Source organism: Parasteatoda tepidariorum, chromosome 4 (genome assembly GCF_043381705.1).
Source record: "Parasteatoda tepidariorum isolate YZ-2023 chromosome 4, CAS_Ptep_4.0, whole genome shotgun sequence".
Classification (NCBI taxonomy): Eukaryota; Metazoa; Arthropoda; class Arachnida; order Araneae; family Theridiidae; genus Parasteatoda; species Parasteatoda tepidariorum.
The window spans coordinates 16,571,057-16,590,988 of NC_092207.1; the positions used below are offsets into that span (position 1 = coordinate 16,571,057).

Sequence of the window (19,932 nt, forward strand, 5' to 3'; positions counted from 1 at the left end):
GATTATTCTATAGATCTATATATTCGAACCTTGCTTTGTTTGCATATGTTACCTTCATAAAACGTTAGTTATATTTGATGATTATATTATAATACCATATATTCTAACGTGTTTTTTTTAAATTGGTTATGTTAAAGAAAATGTTAGTTATATTTGAAGTTTTTACTATAGCTTCATATTTTCTTAACTTGTTTTATCCCCTTTTAGCTACTTTACGATATCACTTGTTAATTATTAAATATTAATACCTAATTTAAGCTCAAATTAATGAATGCATCTAAATTCGGAATTCACATACAAATTCCAATTTAACCTTTTTAATACAACTACCCCCCACAAATACAACCCATCCAAATCCCCCTTCTTCTACAACAACCCTCGTGACATGTGTTGGCAACAGCAAGTCCACAAGCCCCGCTTGTCTACAAAATGAAGATTAATGATTGGTAAAAGCAATCGGGATTGACAGGTCTGCTAGCTTTGGAGATGTAGAAGTACCTAAATGGAACACCAGAAGGCCTTTTTGCTTAGAGAAAGCAATATTGTCCTGCATGCATCTGTCCTTTGGCACCCATATTAATCGCCAAATACTGATAAAAAAAACTATGTGATTTTTTTTCGTACTTGATAAGAGGTAGATGGGGATATGTGTCACACTACATCAAACGCTGTAGGAGGATTTTTCAAGTAGAAGCCTGTAAAGAAGAAGCCTGGAATAGAAACTGAAGTGTTATAGAAGAGTAGTATTGGTTTGTTGAGGGGGACATATTAAATGTTTTCTTGTTGTTAGGATGCCGGAAATTGGATTAGTAGTAACGTTTTTCTGAATCACAATAGGTCACACGCGTGTTTGATATTTCAGACTTGTCAGCTGATTTTTCAATAACTTATTCCGTCAGGCAATATTAAAAAACATTTATTTACCCTCTAATAAAAAACTTGAACTTTATTTTAAAAAAAATTAAAATAAAATAAAAAGCGAATAAAAGTATTCATATATAACTAAAACATTTTAAATCCTCAGAAATTGTATAAAATCCATAAGAGAGTTGTAGGAACATTAAATGGCAAAACTTGCAACTCCGTGGAAACGTAATTTGAGCTAACTGTAGAGTCATTTTCACTTTAATTTATACATCCTGAAAAAAATTGAATTTAGGGAAAACCAAAGAATAGACACATCGATACCTTGAGCTTTTATGTTGTGTGTCAGCCTCCTAATTAAGTTGTTAAATTGCCCGTTTGCTTTCAGTCTTATTATCATGTAATCAAACATCAAGAAGAACTAATTTTCACTAAAATATGGCTGAATTTGGTACATGGTTGTAGCAAGTTTTAGCCATATATATAAGAAATTAACCCATTATAAACCTTCTAATAGTGTAATAATTATATTTTGGTTATTGTTCTAAAGGACATTCAAAATTAGATAAAGATAATTTAACCGAAGAAGGTGTTGTTCCCTAATGTGTGTTGGAACATGCAAAAGCTTTCTGAGCTGTAGATCTGGTATGCCACGTTTTATAAACTTGATACCCTCATGCTGATAAACTATGCTACAATTGTAAACTTAACGTACTAGTTAATCCTCGGAAAAAATCGTTCAACTACATTCTAAGAAATTTCGAAATAAATTACGGTATAAAATACAGGCTTTTTGAATACATGATCTGTAAAATCCCGTTAACCATAGAATCTATTTTTTACTGTAAAATATTATACCATTATTTTTACAGTAATATTTATTTTATTCGAATGATTTAGTGATCTTTCGGTAATTGTTACTGTAAAAATTGCAGTACAGCAATTTTTTTTTATTCCGTAACATGTCCCGGTAAAAATGAGTTTTACTGAAAAAGTACCGCACCCTGAGTGCCAATATTTTTTACCATAATTTGATCTAGATTTTTTACAGTGTACTTTACAGTTAGTATTTAAATACATTTACAATACCAAACAATAACATAGATATAAACTGTTTATTTCATTTTTTTTAGTCATATTCTACAATTTTTTGTAAAAGTTACGCATTACATGCGCGTTTAAAGAACAGTCGATAAAAAGTTTATGTTCAGTAGCGATTCTAGAACGTTCTGACAGAAATCTCCCCACTTTCTGTGATAAATGGCACTCACACCAACTCTAATGAATGTCAAATACAATCAATGCCGCTTCTGGCCCAGAGATGGATTGTTAGTGGCCAAGTGAGAGAGAGAGCCAAATTATGCGATGTTACATGCTTCCAGAGAGTACGTTGCTGTTGAAATCGTCCACTGACAATGTCTGTCCAACAGCATTAAAGATAACTCCAGTTAACAATATGCGGACATTCCAGAATGAATAGATTAGAATGATTTGCTTCATAGTGTGTTGTTGGAGATAGTTGAGACTCGTAATTAAATAGTGGAGTGGCTTTTCTATGAATCTAATGTATATTCGATGGCTCAGATAACATCTATTTAAGTTGTGTTGAATTGATCAATGAAATTAATCTTTCCTTTGATTGTTAGCAAACCATCTAGGTGTTTTTTTTATGGGAAACAATTTACTTTTCACTTTTTTGAAAATATGTAAATGAAATGTGTTAATTCTCTAAAAAAAATTGAGTTTTGAAATAAGTTTAGATAACCTATTAAATATTATTTGAGTTGTTGGATGATTATAATTTTGGTTTGGTTGTCAATTCAGGCATTTCCAAGTTGGTCTTTTTTTTTGAAAAATAAAGACCGAAGATTTGAAATATGGAGGTAAATATGACTTTTATGAGTTACGTTGTTGAAGGATCTCAATTTTCGTTTGGTTATCAATTCTGTTCTTTTTAATGGTCTCTTTAAAAATGAAGAAAAAATTTAGTTTTTGCATGATCACAGTTTTGGTTTCATTGGCAATTCAATCAATTGTGAGTTGAAAATTTTACAATAGAGTGTGAATCCAAAACTTATCTCCACAACGAACATGTTTGCATTTATAACAACCTGGGTTTGGACGTGACTGTTATTTTACAATAATCTACGGTTTTTCCATTTCGTTTATCTCAAATGTGTACCTATTTTCTCACAACTTAATTTTTAAAAAAATTACTTTGTCCCTTGTCTGTCAAACCTTAGGTTTCATCCCATGCATTGAATATTAATGGTTTAAACTGATTTTGAAAATTATCCAATACATAAATGTCCATAAGGTGGGTTCTAATTACGCTAAATTAACATTTATTCTTTTGGAGACTATTATAGTCATGAAACAATTAATTGAATATTAAAAAAATTCAATTGCAAATTTAATTTTTTTGAATAGTTAAACTTTTCTCAAAAAATTTGCAGTTTGAAATTAAAAAAAACCTTGTATTTAGATGTGCGTCCAAAAATTACTTTTTAACAATCGATGGTTTATTCTAAAATCGATGTTTCTAAACATTCAAAACTATTATAATTCCAACCCATTCCATGCACAATCTTTACTTAACAGCAATATCCTTGCTCAATATGATTACAATTAAGTGCATCGAAATCGAATTTCATTCTAAACAGAAGCAACAGCATTTTTTTTAGAAGTAGGCTTAAAAAAATTATTTACAGAACTTAGACATATAGCTTGCAAACGATCTGTCATGATCGAATCAATGTCAAAACTCGGGAACTAATTTCCGATCAAAATGTCAGCCCGTCCCCTAAGCTTGCCGCGCCATAATTCCATCATATCTCATGACATTCAACTGTATGGAAATAGATAAATGTATGAGAACAGAGTTTGGGAGAAGGGGGGAGAAGAAACATGCATTTAAAGTAGAAGACATGTGATTCCCTGGCGCTTTGGGGGTTGATTTGCAGATTTAGAACCCCCTACGGTGCCCTTCGGCAAGAAAAGATTCCATACGATTGTAGATGTTGAAGTTTTCTTCTTCCTTTTAACACTTCTGCTAATGACAGAGTCTTGTGTCGGTAAAAAGAATATTTACGTTTGGATTCCGTAAAAAAAGTTCTTTACACCCACCGCCTTAGAACATTTTTCAATGCCATTCTATTTACCCCATAGAAAGATGTGGTATGCATTTGCCAATTTATGTAAATTCGTATAATTTTTTAGGCAAATATGTCCTCAAGAGAAAAGTATTTTTCTTGTAAGCTATGTAAAAAGCGGTTATATATTCTTTTGTATTTTCAATACACCGCATAAACCATCAATATGTTCTTATTTCTTGGGCAGCAATAATTTTGCTTAGCAGTGTTTATCGAAGCTCTTTCGCCAAAGAAAATAAATAATAAAAAACAGTCACAGTTTAAATGCTTTTCACACAGTTTAAATGCTCTTGAAGCCAAACTGTAGTGTTGAACTGTGCATGCCATCTTGCTTCAAAGAATTATCTGAGCTTTAGAGCGGATAAATTACAGTACAGAACCCGTTATCCGGAAATCAGAAAACCGGAAAACCGAAAAACCGGAACGAAATTCGATAAATTTTCCCGCCATTTTTAAAAAAAAATTTTTTTTTTCCTCATAAGATTTTAGGATTTTTCTTTCTTTTTTGAAAGATGTTTACCTTACCATCATTTTGGAAATAATCATTAGAGTATTACTTCATCGTTTTTTCTTCTTTTTAAGATTATTTCCAAATAATTTCTTTTTTTTAGTTGGGTTTAACAATAAAAAAAACGGCATTTTGTAGCGATTCAGAAAACCGGAAAAATCAGTTATCCGGAATAGCGATGGTCCCGATCGTTCCGGATAATCTGTTCCCTATACTAAAATATTTTAAAAGTTATTAAACTTTTTTGTAAAAATCGTCAATTTGGCGATATTTTTCCATCTAGATGAAAATTATCAAAATCAGTGCATTATTCCTTTTTTTAAAAAAAAAGTTTTTATGAGCCCAGATAATTGATGCATTGATGTCAGTTTCTAAATATCAAAAAATTGACCATAAACGCTTTTCATTTTCTCAAAAAGTGGCTTTTCTCCATATTGACGTTTTGCGCCATTTTCAGAATAAGTATAGAGGGCTCTGGCTAAGATGGTCAACACTTGACTTAACGGTCACGAGTAACTGCTGCACACTCACATCAGTTTTGAAAATTCCATATTATTCTCAAAAAAGCATCATTTCACGCTACTTTTGAGCCTTCGAATCACGTGATTTATAAAAAGATTATTATAGCATTCAATTTCGATGAAAATACATAATTTGTGAAATAAGACAAACCAGACATCCATAAAAAGAGCTCTTATTTATTAACAAATATTTTTAAACTTCAATATTCTAATTTAACAAAAAACTTTTTGAAGACTCACTATCATATAAATAATGAAGCCAATAAAAATGAAATCATGATGCAAAGATAACCCAAAAATGAATAAAGGGCGCCTTACTTGTTTTACATATACCTACTTTTCTCCAATAAAAATATATGCAAATTAGTTTAGAAATATACACACGTGCTAAACTTACCAAAACTGAGTTCTTTTATTTCTTAACGAAGTTGAAGGGGCTTCTCCTGCAATCAAAACCGTCCTTCAACTGCGAAAGATGGATGCAAAACCTCCCATTTCAATTGATCATTAGAAAGAGTTTTAAAACGTCGAAAAAAAAATTTTATGAAAAATCTTTCATATGAATTTAAAATGAGTATTATTGGGTTTAGCTGAAAGTTAGGAAGAAGTTCTCACCACCCCTTTACAACTTCATTTCTTCTCTAAACCTTTGCTTACTCCCCCAAATAAAAATGATTTGTGTTTTTTCTTATTTTTCCCTTTTTTAGAAATTTATTATCTTCAATATTGTTTAAAAATTCAAAAAAAAAAAAAATTCGGATCCCTTATTTTCAATTTTTTTTAAAAGAAAATTACTGAATTGATACTAAAATTCAATTAATTGTACTAATTGCTCATTGAAGGAAAATTTTAAAAACATGTAATCGACTATAAGGATAACACTTAGTAATCTGGCACCTTATAAAGGTTGCGCGATGCTACAATTTTAACAATCAACTACTTTTTTTAAAAATTTATTGCTATTGAAATAAATTCATTACCGTAAAATATGCGTGTTGCATGCGAAAAAATAATAATTTCTATTAAATTCAGAAGCAGAATTAAGTGTTTAGAAATTCAAATTAGGGGGCTTTGCCACTTTCTGGCTTTACTCCATTAACCCCCACTATTGTTTCTTCGCTTGTTTACTATAAACAGATTTTCTTTTTATTTAAATCAAAAAATATTCAATTGCAAGTCCTCAAAATATATCATTGCAGTGACTGAGATTTGGTTTCACAGATTTAGTTCCATTTTATGTTGATGACAACCAAGGAAATATGGATCTTTAACTGAGAAAACTGCATCATATCATACCAATAAGAGCATGATGAAAATTACAGTTAACGGTTTTATGCAGTTATGTTTTGATGCTATATAAAGATATGTTGCAAGATGATTGTTGATACTGACGTACTATATTAATTGGTATGCTGCTATTAAAATGTGTATAGTCATGTTTAAATTAATCATATAGTTTCACACGTTTAATCATCAGTATATACTTCATCATTCGAAGCAATTTATAAATTAGACACCATTATTAGCCTTTCAAAGCTAAAATTAGCAAAATTAGTACCTGGAACTTTAAATTTTTCGAGATCCCGTAAGATCTCAGCTAACTTTTTTTCCTAGAATAACATTAAATGTGCTTGTTTTTTAAAAATTAATTATGGAGTAAATAAATTAACATAGTTTTGTTTGTTAATTTCTTAATAAACATTTCTATAAACAAACATATAAATTATCAACATATTGGTTTAATTATCTTTGATTTGCAAATTATGAAGATTGTAAACATCCATTTTTTGAATTTTAAAGAACCGACATGAGAAAAGAAGACGTTAAAACAAATATATTATACTATTTAACAAAACTGAAATACATTCAAAAGTTTAATTTTTACTTTCAGTCACAATTTCATGCACATATTCTTTTGTCTTGTACCTTCTTCTAAGAATTGGAAAATTGTTGAATTCTATAAAAGGAAGATTCTAAATAAAATTAAAAGAAAAACAAGTTAGGTATATAAATTAACAGTTTATTATATTAATAAATAATCAAGTCAATATACCAAATTAGATTATAAATTATTTTTATAATTGATAAATTATCAATAATTTGTTTTTTCTAATGATCAAGATTGTAAACACATATTTTCCGAACCTTTCAGAAACGACAGGAAAGAAAAGAAGGCATTGGGAAAAAAATATTACTACACATCAAAAATGAAACAACGTCTGAAAATTAATTTTTACGTGTACCTTTTTTTTTTTTACCTGTACCTTCTTTTAAGAAGCGATATATTTTTGGATTTTATCAAATGAAGAAGTAAGAGTTAAGAAAGAAAAATAAAATAAAAGAAAAAAAAATATTGGAATAATCGAAAGGGGTGAAAACTTCTTTTTCGTACATTCTAACCTTGTTCTAAGGTGTTGAGGGTGTAGTAAAGGGGAGAGGGGGGTCGGAACTTTAGACACAATTTCATTTCCCTTTCAAAACAAATTTCTTTGGAGTACTTTTTTGCCTTCTGACAGCCGGTTCATTTACATATTTAATTATGAAAAGATTTAATTAAACGTGATATTTTAACTCGATGATTTTTGGCGGAAAAACTTTTTCATTAGCAAAGAAAGCTTGGAAATGAATAAAGAGAAAGCAAGAAAAAGAAGTGTTAAGATATATATATTAGAAAGCTGAAAGCTAGAGTGTACCCTAATTAAACGGACATCTTGCTTTTTGAAGCTCCAACTTCAGTACTGCTCTCAAAATGAAAGGCTGACGCTTGCGAAAAGTAAATAATTTTTTTATACACCAGCACACGTTTACGGTTTCTTTTTCATTATTTTGTACATGCTTAGATGAGTTACGGTTTTAATTTATTTTTTACCATCTCGTTACCGTTCTTACCTATGCTTATTCATTAATAAACCGGTTTGGTGAAAAATTCTTTTGAGAAAATGCTTAAAAGTTTTGTTGATTTTAAATGTTTTCAGCGTTTTCTTATTAAGTTGATGTAAACGTTTTACTTTTTTTTTTTTTAGAAAAATAATATATCTTGCTTTCATTTAAAAGACTTCGTGGAAGCGTCTATCATTTAGACGTGTTGAACAATTTGATCGTTAGTCGCAAGAAAAGATGTTTGAATTTTCGAGAAACAAAAAGTAAAAAAGGGATTTATCAAAAGAAGAAGAAAAAAAGTTTCAATTTAATTTTTACATGACGTTTTCTAATTTTCACAAATTTATATTTTTTCGTGGATATACTTTTTTTTACGTTTTTGTTCTAAATTTTAACTTTTTTTTTTGAACCGTCTTTGAACTAAATAAACATTTCGCTTATAACATCAAAGCTGTTAAATTTAATTAATTTACTTAACTTTAAGCAGTAAAGTTAAAAAATATTGCAAACTAGAAAACTTTTTCAGTTATAGAAATTTTGCATTCATTTTGTGAAAGAAAAATGGTGCAGATTTGTTTTGATAGTTTATTTATAAATCATAAGCAAAAAATAAAAATCTATGAAAATATTTCCGTATTTGTTTGATAATTCTGGGAAGATTTTATAATGAATGAGGTAGTAAATGAATGAGAATTTTTAAATTAATTTATCAAGAAAACAAAAATTAATTTAAAAATATTTTCATTAAATATTTTTTTAAGAAACCAGCCCCGAAATGATGATGAAACTTGAAATAGTAATGATGAAATAATGATGAAAATTGACATATTATGCAACTTAAAGGTTTATTGAAATTTTTAACTTATACCTAACCGTAGCATATATAACATGTAGCAAACAAATACTATAATATTCCAATAAAGTAGGCAAAAAAAAAAACATGAAACCACTGTCTCTGCCCCTAAATTGAATATTTGCTTAAAATCAGCTACGAAATTATGATGAAACTTAGTGACATATAATGCAACTTAAAGGTTTACTGATTTTTTTTAACTTATACCTAACTGTAGCATGTATAACATATAGCAAACAAATAATACAATATTCCAATAAAGTTGGCAAAAAAAAAAAATTAAAATGATTGTCTCTGCTCCAAAATTAAGTAATCCTGAATTTTAATTCACTATTTTTTTTTATAGTTTCCCACACTTATTTTAATTCTAGTCAGTATAATTCATCATTTCCTTTATCATCCAAGAGGCACTGTCACTCTGTTGTTCCTTTCACTGTCAGAATTGTCACGTGACGCTTGTCACTACTGAGTATGAAATCGGAAACCCGTCTAGATAAAAACCTACTCGAATTCAATGGAATAAAAATAAAATTCTCTCTCTGAATCAGCTATCAGAATTTTCAATTGAAAGCGTGCCTCAATAAAAACTCCGTCACTCCTACATTTAAAGGGAACACAGCAGCCCCCTTCTCCAAATCACACCATCCACACCCCCTTCCAACAATGTAATTACCGACGCTTTGCGTCGGGAAAAGGGGGTAGAAAACGTTTACCCATCCCGACGTAATCAGTGCCCGTCCCAAGTGTGTCCCACGCCAGACATGCAAATCAACTGCCTTTATCCATTCTAAAATTTTTTTAGAAAAAAGTGTAAGAAAAATACTTCTATAAACCGACTCGCTTTAGTGAGGGGGTATGAAATAAAAGAAGGGGGAATCATTGAAATCGGGGGTGTATGAAAAAAGGGGGGATGAGATAGAATTCTGTCGCATCGCAAGGAAATTAAAGCTCTATGAAATAAATTCTTCGAAATAATTTATCATGTTTTTCGTGGGCTGGTCATCGAGCAATATGCCCCGAACTGTCTAGTTCGTTTTCCAAAGATTAAGCTCGCTCCTAGACGCGCGCACCGCGAGTTTGCCCGGACTACTTGGCAGCCAAATGATTGATGTTCGTTCCGGTCTTCGTTGTCCTACCCGCTCCCCACCTCCTCTCGGTAGAAGAAGAGCCGGATCGCGCTGGGAAAGGAGGAAAAAAAATAAATAAAAAAAGAGAATATATATACATATATGTACACACACATATACACACAAGAGAGAGAATCGTAGGAGATGGAATAAGGATGGTGTGGAGGAAGAAAAAAAAAATCCGGGACTCGTTTTCGAACACCTCCGCAATCCATCATCCTGTCGGCTTAAATTAACTTGCAGAAAGATAAAATTTTTCGAAAGATGCCCGGGTAAAAACACCTTGGCGCTGGTCTTATCCCGGGGTTTGCATTTCTCATTTACAGACGGACTAGTAGAGGTGTCTCTTTTTCTCCCTTTTCCTCTCGCTTTCCCGTTTCGACTATCACTTGAGCTTCCTCACCCCGCTCTTGCCCATCCCCATCGTCTCACCCCCTTCTTTTCGGTTTGAGAGCCAGCCTATACTCTTCTCTCTCCCAAGAACATCCTTGAAATTTTCTTTTCAGGATGCCCCTTCATATTTTTTTTTTCTTCTTTTTTTTTCTTTTCGCTGGATTTTTAGAAGTTTTTCGCCTTTTCAAAAGATTTGGTGCTCGCCAAGTAAACATTGTTGTTATTTGAATGCTGCTTCAGAATGCTATTTGGCGATTTATGCTCTATTTTAATTTTATTTGTCAATTTGATTGCGTGTATTGTGAATTTCGATTTGGAAGAAAAAAATATTTTTTAAAATTGAATTTTTTTTTTTTTTACATTTTTTTTTAAATGGAAAATTATTAAGTTAAACCCATTAACTTCAAATGTTTCTTCCTTTTAGAAAAATAAGCTATAGTATATAACTTGGTGGTGCAATTAATTTTTACCTATTTCTTAAATTCTCATGTAAAATTTTTAATGTAAAAAATTTTCAAACTGCATAGTCTATTTTGGAATTTACTTAAGCTGAAAATAAATTTATAAATAAACACTTAAATCAAAAATATAAAACGTTTAAAAATTATTTTGTAATTTGAATCGTAATACTATCGCACCTTATTATTATTGAAACTGTAGTATTTTAAAACAAAATGCTATTTTCCGATTAAATCCAGATCAAATTCTATCTTTGATTCTTTTTCTGCTTTCGATTGTTTCAAACAACAATAAGCCCTGATTTACAAATGTTCACAGCGATAGGCAGTACTCATTGTAAGTAAATTTGATCCGAACATTGTTTAATCCATCGTAACACTCCTTGTCTTCTAAGTAGGGTTCACCATCCTGAATGCTAACAGAAAGCATCTTAAATACATTTTAGTGTTTTACAGCTCCTATACTGTTTATAACAAAATAAAAAATTTCCTGTTTTGGTACAAATAGAAAAGGAAATTTTTGCATGGTACATAAAACTTAAATTAGTATTTTAGCAACTGCGAAATTGCTTTTTATAAATTATTATTTAATTAAGTATTTTATTTTTTTAATTAATTAAATTTTTATTATTAATTTTTAATTAATTTTTTTTTTTAATTTTTAGGAGTAGAAATAAATTAAAAGACTTGTGTTACAAAAAAAAAATTCTAGATCTGAATCTGTAGGAACGCTCTATAAAAATGTAATCTAAAAACTTAAAAAGAAGAAAATACGAGCATTACATAAGACAATCTGTCATTACGTTACGAATATTATATAATCTGTACATTATTACGAACATCATATCAGACAATCTGGCGTTTGTGATACCTTCTAACACCGTAATTGTTTTTGTGAAATTATGTATTCAAAAACTGAAGTAAAAAACAAACATTCTATGGAAATGTAATATTCTCATTTATAAGAATACCCGCCACTTTCAAATTCTTATACAAATAAATCTTTTAAAATAACTAACGAAGAACTGGATAAACCAGCTAATTAAAATTACTAAACAATTCAACAGAAAGCAGTAGCGTATGAACTATACCGTCTAACACCGTTATTCGCAATACAAAGTGAAATTTCGATTATTCTAAAAAAGAACTATCAATTCCTATTTCCTTAATCGATCTGTCTAAAAGAGATTTGGGGGCTGGAGAGGCAGGTTCGGGCCATTTGATTTATTAACTTCGAAAGACCTCGCCTCCCACACCTAAGATTGAAAAGTTTCCCGTATTTCTAACTGTAACTTTTAACCGGAAAAAGTATTTTAATGGAGGGTTAATCCATGGAATGAAAAGCAAGAATGAAAAGAAGCAGCAACAACCCTCCTTAAATGAATTAGGAAAATCCGTCTCTTTCTCTACGTAGAAACTCATCAAGCTGCAAATCGCAGTAACTTCGAAAAGAATCAGCTGCAACGGTATAAATTAAAAGCGAAAACCAGTTTAAAGAATGCTTAAAATTACATTTCTCCCAATTTCATTAATCATCGCGACTGAAAGAAGAAGGCCCGCATGCCACTGACTTCTATTCAAAAATAGGGTTGCCATTTGGCGATGCACATCGCTTTCAGAAATTAATTTTCATTGTTTCAATTTTTGATAAAACTAACTTCTTAGTTTAAAAATTTGACCCTGAACGACCTTTATCCAGAACTTTTTCTTTTTTGGAGGTTTAAGGTTCATTTATTTGATCTAATCTTATAATTATTGGGAACTTACTAGTTCCTCAAACCTTGTCGTGTATCACTAAATCTTTATTAAAATTTGAAAGTACAGTACAGAACCCGTTATCCGGAAATCAGAAAACCGGAAAACCAAAAAACCGGAACAAAATTCGATAAATTTTCTCGCCATTTTTAAAAGAAAAAAAATTTTTTCCTCGTAAGATTTTACGATTTTTCTTTCTTTTTTTAAAGATGTTTACCTTACCATCATTTTGGAAATAATCATTAGTGTATTACTTCATCGTTTTTTCTTATTTTTAAGATTATTTCCAAATTTTTTTTTGTTTTTAGTTGGGTTTAGCAATAAAAAAAAACGGCTTTTTGTAGCGATGTTATCCGGAATAGCGATGGTCCCGACCATTCCGGATAATCGGTTCCCTACTGTAATTGTAATTTTGCGAGATTTTAACACATCGAAACAACTGAACATTATTGGTAATATCACATTATATCAATTATAGCAAGTAAATGTAATAGCTATTTATGGATTCACTTTCAAATTTGAAAGTTTCAAAATACTTACATTTTAAAAATGAATTGAGTTTTGATTGGCTTAGCAGAAAAAAGAAATTGAGATATTTCGTGTTTTATTTATATTAGGAACTTGATTGTTATGGTTAATAGCTGTCTATTCTAATATATTGATGGAGTTAGCATGCATAATTAATGACTTTTCCTAATAAAATTAACAGTGGTAGTTTAATTAAAAAGTTAATTTATCAATTTCAATAAATCTGACTCAAATGATTAAATGAAGTTAGAAAAAATATTTATTACAATAAATAATGCAATTCTTGAATTTAAGCAAAATTATTTTTTATTCTGATTACATGTAAAATTGGTATTGTAATATTATACAAACAAAATACAGTGCTTTACGTGATTTGTAGGCTAAATTAGGAATAAATAGATAATTTGGACTAAATATAGTTTAATATTTTATCATTATTTTGTGTACGTACTACATGTACTGCTTTGTTTTCTTTAAGCAGAATTTCCACCATTGAAATGATTTCGTATACAATAGTCAAGGCATGTGTTGATGAAAAGTTTCTTTTCGTTGTATTTTCTGCTTTTTTCATAATATTTTTTTGTGTGATCTAAAAAAGAGCAAGATTAATAAAATCATTCTTTTAGCTTACGTTTGTAATTAAATCAAAGCTATGTTTTTTGTTTCTTTATAGTTTAGTATTTGAAGCTAATAAGTTCTTTTCGGATTTTTCTTTCCTCAAAATTTTTGAATAATTGTACATTATATTTTTATCATGTCCAATACATTTCTGATCTAGATATATACTGGTTTAGTAGAAATATACACTGAACAAATCTCAACCCTAATCTAGAAACTGGTATTAAACCAGTTACACACTGTGTGTGAAATAACATTTGTTATCTTGAAAATTTCCGTGATAAAATATGGGCCATAAAAATGTTTTCACAAATTCGAACCACGACAATTTTTTTTTAATTTAAAAAAAAAAATATTTATAGTTGTAAAATATTTTTGATGTTAAAGAAAAATAAGAAGAAAAATAAGCTAAATAAAGAGAAAGTTACATTTTTCATAATTATAAAGTGAAAGCTAAAATGAGAAAATTACCATTCGCATTCTTTTCTGAGAAGACCAAGGAGTGATTTTTAAACTAAACAAACCTAAAATTATCATCACACATGATTAAATTCTCTTTTCTTTGATTGTATTCTTATCTAATTTACTTTTATTAAAATATATATAACCACCCAAATTTTTTTTACATCCCAACTCAGACTACTTTTTTTTCTTCTATTCGCCAAATTTCTTCGCCAAACCATCTTATGCGCAACAAAATTCAAAATCGTTTAAGAAAACCAAGATCGGCTTGGCGAGGCTAATGCCATTTCATTAGTTTCGCATGCAAATTACTGCATGGAAACAGCATAAATAAATGGACCCTCCGTCTGTAGCCATTACTTTGCCGTTAATTTGCCCTCATTTGTCTCAACCCCCGTGTCAGCCGCAGAAGTAAAAGGGGTGAGGGTAAACTCACATTAAAAGTCGGATTTCAAATATCCGATTCGCTTTTTCTTGTAATTGTCTTGGAAGAATCGGGAGGGGAGAATAGGGAATTAAAACACTTGTCTTCCAATTGTAGGGAATTCGAAACCCTAATAATTTGTTTTCTGTATTTGACTGCTCCCTTTTTCTTTTCTTACAATTTATTTAACTGAGAGTATTTAACAACAGTTTCCGATGTACTGTATTATTTTTCCTTACTATTTGAAAATATTAATGCTTCTTTGCAACAATGCAAGATGCATTGTTTTAGTTTTTCCTTCCCATTTGTATTATTAAATCTTTTGAAGAAAATGTTATTATTTCTTTATAGCGATACCTGATGTAATGTGTTGTTCTTCCTTACCATTTGAAAATATTGATAATTCTTTACAACAATTCCAAATGTATTCCAAATGTTTTACTTACCATTTTAAAATATTAATATTTTTCTTTAACAATTCCAGATGCATTATTATTTTTTTTTGTTGATATAAAAATGGTACTATTTTGTAACAATTCATGACGTATTATAATATTAATACATCAATGAATTATTATATTTTTCCTAAACAAATGTGTTTTACTATTAGAAAAAAAGTTCTTGCGTTTCATTTAATTCTTAAACAGCTATTTTCATTAAAAAAAAAGTTCTCAACTTTTTGTAAAACCATTGAAGTTTTATAAAAACAAGTTTACGTTTTTAAAGTATTCGATGTAAAGCTACAGAATCTTTAAAAAAAGTTTTGCTATGTTATAGCCTTAAAAACAACACTTTTTAATTCATGGTGTTGTCTATGAAAATTTTTATAAGCAATGATAAACAAAAATTCAAAAATTCCAAGCACCAGAAGCATTTTTTTTTAGTAGTTTATTACTGAGTAAATAAACAATAACTAAAGAATACTAAAAATTAGGTGATAAAATTCATTTTTAGTGTGATGAATATATTTTATTTGTTTACATAGATTTCTTCTACATTTCAGGTTACGAGACGACAGGGGAGATATTGTTGATTCCAAAGATAGACTCTATGGTTATGACAACCATAGAATGAAAGATCAAGCATTTCTAAACGGTAAACAAAATTTTAAACCATATAATTTGATTTAGTGAAATTATCAATTTCATCAAATCAAATAAATCATTCACTTTCCATATAGAGAGAAATACTTTCAACCACTGTTCATAATATCACATAAATCGTTTTCAGTTGCACAAACATAATATCGGATATCTAATTAAAACTCAATTTTAAATCTGTGTGCAATTTTCATAGTAAAATTTGCTCAAATACCACGGGACTTAAGTTGTAATTTTAAAATTGTAAATTTAATGTTGTTGATGCGGAATACTGAGCAGCGGTTTTTGTTAAAAAAAAAATTAAAAAAAAAAAAAGAAAAAAATTGGACATTTTTACAGCCAACTCTATATGAGTCAAATTCAATGGGCAAGTGAGAAAATTCCAGAAGAACAAGTGACGTATTCGAGGCATGCAATAAGTTTAACCCATGAAAATTATGTTAAAATGGCATTGTATCCCTAGCAGTAAAATAACTTGGGCCCTCATTGGGCTAATATTCATAAATCTAGGCTCAGTAAGAGTTTAAAAGGCCTTTATTTTTTCGATATTGGCCCTGTATAGAATTTTCCGATTACCTTGATACTTAACACCCACTTTACAACCAATACCTGTCCTATATAGAAATGTTAGATTCACCCGATATTTTATATCCATTATTTAGCCAATATAGGTTCTATATTTGCCAATGTAGGCCCCATATAGACCATTCTAAGATCAATATTAAAAAATCTAGATGTCCCAATATTGGTCCCTCTTTGCGGGCCCATATCGAGTCAATTTTGAACCCAACTGGGACCAAGGTAAAATTGTTGCTAGAGATGCTGAAGGAAAAAAATTACCTTGTATCAAATCTGTTGTTAGTGCTCTTACATTTTCAGGTTACTAATGAAGCTTATGATCAAGCGAATAAAATATCGTTTGACGGAAAGTTTCGTCATTTTAAGGTCACTTTTCACTGTAGACGTCACTCGGCGAAAGAAATTATTGTTTCTTTTCTTCCTTTCATAAGACAAATTAAATAGTTAAGACTATTATTATTGCTTTTTATTTGCCTAAAATGCTTTTAGCTTTTTCCTAAATGCATACAAAACTGTGGTTATAAAGAAGAATTACATAAAGAGCCAGTTTTATCTTAAAAACACGCAGTTTTCATTAGTTCTTTTTTATTTTGCTTCTCTGTGCACCTTCGACTGCTGAGCTTTCTTCCTTGCTGAGCTTTCCTTAATTTCAGCAACAAAAAACTTCTTCATAACTACTGCTTTTTTTTTCTTTTTTAGTCTTTAAAACCGAAATGACTTTTAAGCATGAAAGTATTTGGTACAAAAAAAACTATCAATCTGAAAATGCAAAATTAATTTACTACTTAGGCAAAAATTATATTCAAGATGAGAGTCAAATAATAAAGGCTGTGAATAAATTATTTTACGCTTTTATCACAAGTCTAATGCGTACTCTATGAAGCGATATTTATTTACAACATTTCAACATGTGGCAAACATTTTTGTAAAAAAGCATGAAACGAGAGGCTTAACAGATAGAAGGCATGATTATTCTCAAAGAAGGAGTAGATTTTAAATTTATTTTATTCAAAATAATTACTTAAATCAAATAAATTACACTAAAACTCCTTTTTTTTTATGATGAAAACTCGAATCTCTACCTTTGCTTTTATGCTAAAACTTTTTCAATCGCTTATCATCAAAATTATTAATGTACTTTTTCATTTATAAATATTGAGCGAAATAGCAGTATTGTTTAAGATTTTTGAATTACTGCTTAAAAAATTTCGACTTAACGTTTGTGAAATTTTGCTGATTATTGTAAATTACAGATTTCAAAATACATTTCCAAAAAATGAAATATTTTTATTTCAGAGTACCGAATTTTAACCCTTTATGGTCCTATTAAATTCATACATAGTCGTCATACTTATAGGCATTAATTTTTGTGGGGCGAACATTATATGCTTTATAATGACGAGGAAAAAATGTTTTTAAGGACACTACCTATTACACTTACATCCAACTTGTAAATTATTATATTAAATTTTATAAGGGCAAAAACCTATCGACTTAATTGCATAAAATTGTTCATTAAAAGATAATCAGTAGGACTATTTGATGTGGTGATTTAAAGTAGATATTCTACCGGAACAGTAAAAAAGCTTATTTAGCTGAGGACAGATGAGCGACTGGAGCAGTAAAAAAGCTTATTTAGCTGAGGACAGATGGGCGACTGGAACAGAAAAAAAGCTTATTTAGCTGAGGACAGATGGGCGACTGGAACAGAAAAAAGCCTATTTTGCTGAGGACAGATGAGCGACTGGAACAGTAAAAAAGCTTATTTAGCTGAGGACAGATGAGCGATTGTAACAGTAAAAAAACTTAGGTGGCTGAGGACAGATGTACGAATGAAACAGTAAAAAAGCACAGTTAGCTGAGGACAAATGTATGACTGAATCCTTCAAAAATCTTCAGTCGCTAAGACTTGACACTTGACCACAAAGGGTTAATAAATTAAGTTGAATAAAAGCATTTGTTTATTTACTAAAATTATTATTTTAAAGATTTTTTTGCATTAAATCAAACTGCAAAGTTTAATAAACAAATCGGATGAGTCTGCTTCAAATATGATTGAAATAAATAAGCAATAAATCGAGTCGAATTACTGTCCACATTTTCGAAAAATATACCAGTCTTCTGGTTCTGTCAAGCCTCTCTGCCAATCAGCAGTCGTTAGGTGAGCAGAGACGTAATCTAACCTTTCGATTTTATTTTCTTCTTCCCCTTTTGTGCATTTAGGCTACTTCTGGCTTCTTGCAGGGGCACAGGCTAATGGCCACAGTCCCGTCCTCAACCTGAGTCAACATTCGAGCAGACCATCTAATAGTAGCAACAATAACCCCATCACAAATGGTCCAGGCAGTGGAGGTGGTGGCACTGGTGGCGAACATAGTGGAAGTGAAAACGATGGACCAGATGATGACAATGACAGCGTTGACTGTGACGACGATGACAGTGAGAGAGGTACGAGATGATTTATTCTAAGACAGAAACTGTACAAAAATTTACTAATTTTGTACTGCACCTGGTACTATTTCATTATAAATTATACAGTGAGATATTACCACACTTGTTTGCATACATTTAGAAATGTAAATTCCTACCCTATTTATACGACTGCAGTTCCCAACAGCCTATAAAAAACAATGGTCAAACAAAGTTAAAAAAAGAATAGATTAAGCCCCGCAATTAAATAAACATTCACATAAAAACTTTAAAATGTGTGTTTACGTCGTGATTTTAAACATCGAGGTTACTACAATACAAAAGTACCATACTCTGAAAATCGCGTTATATTTAAAAAGTATTATGAGACTTAAGATAACAGCATTTGATCTTCAAAATACAATTATCTTACCATTGTTATATCTGCAACCTAATAGGTTCTCAGCCATCCTTCATTTTACTTTTTCATGCTGTTTGTGCTCTGATTCAATCCAAAGTTAAAAGACCATTCTCTAGAAAAGCATAGGTTCATTTGAACACACCTTTTTGACATGATTCTCAGCCAAGAGCTATACATATTTAGAACTTTTAAGATAATTTCAAATGTCCATTCTGGTATTAATTTTATAAAGAAAAAGTACCGTATTTTTTTATGGGATTAACCTGATAGTTCACGTATGTTACGATATGTAAGAGATTTATTTTTGCAGATGTTAGTGACAATCCTGATGTAAGTAGTACAGCAAATACAGACAGACTTACATCGAGTCAACAGCAACTAGGTTACCCTGCCATGGGTGGAGACCTAAGCCTCCTACAAGCCCAGGCTGCCTCCTCAATGGAAACTCTCCTCAGGTACATACAAGGCCTTCTAAAAGTTGCCGCAGACAATGCAAAGCAACAAGAAAGACAGATCAGTTTAGAAAAAGGTACTCTTTTTACTTTTTTCCATCTCGCCTATTTTACATTATTGTCTGTTTCTGATGCAGCTATTACTAGTGTGAAAAGTATTTGTTCATCTTTGACCCTGACTGAATTTTATTTCTGCAGTAATTCTATAAATTAAATACTGTTCGATACAGAATTATCTCCACTCGAGGTTTTGACATTATTCAATTAAAACAGTCAAGCTGACAAACCAAAAGTTTGTAGATATTTATTTCCTGATTTTATTCTCCAGTACTTTTTGTATATTCCAACCACAAATAAAACATGCAAATTTTCTCAAAACAGATCACTCAAAGCTGCTGAGTAAAATTTAAATAGGACTTTTCTCTGCT

At 30.3% G+C, this 19,932-nt stretch overlaps 1 protein-coding gene across 7 annotated transcripts in view; it reads left to right on the forward strand.

Moving 5' to 3' along the window:
* Positions 1-19,932, forward strand: part of LOC107453438 (dachshund homolog 1-like) — a 243,172-nt gene that overhangs the window by 161,536 nt on the left and 61,704 nt on the right. For 4 of the 7 annotated variants that reach the window (XM_016070275.3, XM_043040515.2, XM_071179322.1 and 1 more), the window contains 3 exon segments: positions 15,547-15,638; positions 18,446-18,670; positions 19,363-19,581. In XM_016070275.3, coding sequence (XP_015925761.1) covers positions 15,547-15,638; positions 18,446-18,670; positions 19,363-19,581 — 536 coding nt within the window. 7 annotated transcript variants of the gene reach the window in all.